Here is a 3,021-nt window from a genome sequence, read left to right as displayed (position 1 = left end):
ATTTAAAAGATAAATTGTCGTATCTTCGTTAAATATTTATCAATTTAGTTTAGATTTGGTATACATGCGCCTTCAAGTCAATTAAAAATGAAAATATAATGAAAAATAAAAAAAAATTAATTGTTTTATAATAATTAATTGTAAATAGAGAACGGTCGATAATAGCGTTTTATTGACCTTCGCAGAAAAAAAATCTGCCGGGAACAAATTGATCTATAATTTTCCAGAAAACTTCTTTATATAATTATAAACAAATGTCTTACTGGAAGTATGATCAATTTTAAAGTTCCTCGCATACTTTTTGTTGGCGAAGGTTAAAAACGCTATTATAGACCGTTCTCTTTTTAAAATTAATTATCATAAAATAATTATAATATTTTTTATTTTTCATTATATTTTCGTCTTCAGTGGATCTAAAGGCGTGTGTATACCAAATATAAATTAAATTGAACAATATTTAACAAAGATACAACAATTTATGTTTTAAAATTCAATAAATTTTGAGAATTTTAATTCGTCGGTTTTTCTTAATTATTAACTAAAATATACGTTGTACAAAAAAAATAAGAGGAAAAAAGATGCGCCTTTTAATTTTTTATAAGGTAGTAGGTTTTAAAAATCAAAATTTTTAATTTAAATTTTTTTCACTATTTTATACACTGAGAGAAGTTTAACGCAACATCTGCATTTTTTGAGGGACAGATATTGTACCACAATTATGTACAGACGCAGTACTAAAATCGAACAGCAGCAGCGCCAATTGAGTACTGATTCTGACCTAACTTGTGGGACAAACGATTTAGTACAGTATCTGTCCACCAAAAAGCGCAGCTGCGATACAATTTAGAACCGATGTTGCTCGAAAGGTTAGGTACACTATCTGAACGTGTGTTTAGTACGAAATCTGTGTTTAACTTCTCTCAGTGTACCTCTGACTGGCATTGGAGCATGTGTCGGAGCGCTCGGTGAGTTCTTCTTCCCGAGGCCTCAATTGAGGGTAGCTTTAATTTTTCATTACCTGCATCATTTTCGATGATATTAATTTCCAAAGGATCTAAAAAATAAAGAAAAAAAATAATTAAAAGTTCTTAATTATATTTTTTCTGTTTTGAATTATAATACAAGAAACAAAAATAAAAAATATTTGTAAATTGGAAAAGTTAAAATTTGTCATTACCTTCAGCAATTTCACTGCTGTTACTTTCCAAGGAATCTGAAAATATTTTTTAAATCATTTTTTAACTATTTTTTTAGACAAATCAATTAAATTAAATATTAAAATTCAATTAAAAGTGAACTTAAGAATTAAAAAAAATTATTAATACGTACCAACATTATTTTCTTCCTCCGACATGTCGTCTCCATCATCTTCAGCAGCTACAATTGTGGATGGATAGACTGCAGCATAATCTTTTTTTTTTTAAAAAAAAAATAAGACCTTAGTAATTAAATTTTTTTAGTAGAAATTATCATAAAATTAATAAAATTTGTGAATTTATATTATAGACAATTTAATCATATCATGAATCTTGATCAAGAATCACGGTCGCATAATTGCTCAATTTTATTTAAGGAAAGAGTGATTTTTCATACATTTTTATCTTGAAACATATACATGAAAAATAAGAAAATACATTTTTTTTAAATAAAATCTGCCATTCAATTAATTTAATTCAATTCAAGGGGATTTCAAAATTTTTAATATAATATTAAGTGTTACTTACTATCATCAATTAATATCAAATTACCCTCTTCACTGGGTTCATTAATTTGCGCAGTTATAAATTCCATTCTACGTTCTGAATTTGTATTGCTGCAAATTTCCAAAAATTCTTCTACAGAAATTGTCTCATCCTCTAATGAATTCCATGCTCTCTTTAATGATGTGTCCAATAATCGATTACAGATTTTTCTACTTTTAATATCCGCAGTGATGTTGTCTACCAGTTTTAAATAATCTGCATAGCTTTGTTTTTGCAAAACGACAATTCCCTCTGTAAATATTAAAAATAAAATTGTAAAAAACATTTCACAACATTAAAATTATTAAAAATAAATGAATTTTGAAAGATTTACAGTTGAAAGTTTTAATAATAATTGAATTTCAAATTATTTTGTTGAAGTTCACAAAATAATTAAATTTTGCTGAATTGAAAAAAATTTATCAAATAATTTTATATAATATTTTTTAAAAGTAATTGAATTTTTAAAAAAATTACAATTTAGATTTTTGAAATTAATTGAACTTTAAGCGATTTTTAAATGAAATTTTTTATGTAAACCAAGTCCGTTTTTTGAGCTAAAAGGCTGGAATAAATTATTATTATTATAATTATTATTTATTAATTGAAATTTTTGGTAACACACGGACAAAAATTCAATTGTTCACGTGGGAATGTCCAACAATCAAATAATTAAATTAAATTAAAATATTGTGATCGATTAATAATTATTAAGCTTATTTTATCCATTTTATTTATGTTTTTTTATTATTAAATTTCTTTAGATGTCGAATTATAACTAATTTTTAGGACTTTAGTTTAAAATAAAAATTTTGAGGTAAGTACAAAAATTTGTTTAAAATTATTGCGATAATTGACCTGAATATTTTACTTACTCACGAAATCCCATGGTGTAGGGAATGATCCCATAAGTGTATGTAAGCGGCAAGAATACAATTCAAAAATTCGTGATATACGCTGCAAGTCCCTGTACACTGAGAATCTTTTGGGGGTAACTCTTCTAATCCATTCACGATCGAAAGTTAATGCGAATAAAAGAATAGATTGAAAACATTCGTCGCTTAAATTTCTTTTTAAATTATTAAAGGCACTTTCAATTTTTTTTTTGGTGGCAAGAGAGGTAACGTTAAAATTTGCATGAGAAATGTTTTGACTTCAATTTCATTCGTCGATAAAAACTGTGTGTCCAAATTTAACAAAATTATCAGCTTGTACATTTCCTATAAATAAAATAAAACGATTCTTTTTTATAAATTTAAAATAATCAGTAGTTTATAAA

General features: G+C 25.4%; 1 protein-coding gene across 1 annotated transcript; it reads right to left on the bottom strand.

The window, feature by feature from the left end:
* Window positions 1–920: 920 nt before the first annotated feature.
* LOC127278858 (uncharacterized) lies at window positions 921–2,695 on the bottom strand. Its single transcript, XM_051300777.1, has 5 exons — window positions 2,618–2,695; window positions 1,725–1,994; window positions 1,330–1,410; window positions 1,178–1,213; window positions 921–1,054 (listed from the first exon to the last, which is right to left on the bottom strand). Exons 1-5 carry the CDS (start codon window positions 2,649–2,651, stop codon window positions 921–923), a joined length of 555 nt encoding a protein of 184 aa, XP_051156734.1. The 5' UTR covers window positions 2,652–2,695.
* Between the last annotated feature and the right edge of the window lie 326 nt (window positions 2,696–3,021).

Source organism: Leptopilina boulardi, unplaced genomic scaffold, assembly GCF_019393585.1.
Source record: "Leptopilina boulardi isolate dan_hultmark-lab unplaced genomic scaffold, ZJU_Lbou_2.1 LbouV2_212, whole genome shotgun sequence".
Lineage (NCBI taxonomy): Eukaryota > Metazoa > Arthropoda > Insecta > Hymenoptera > Figitidae > Leptopilina > Leptopilina boulardi.
Note: the sequence above shows the minus strand (reverse complement) of the source record. Positions and strands in the feature narration are given on the sequence as shown.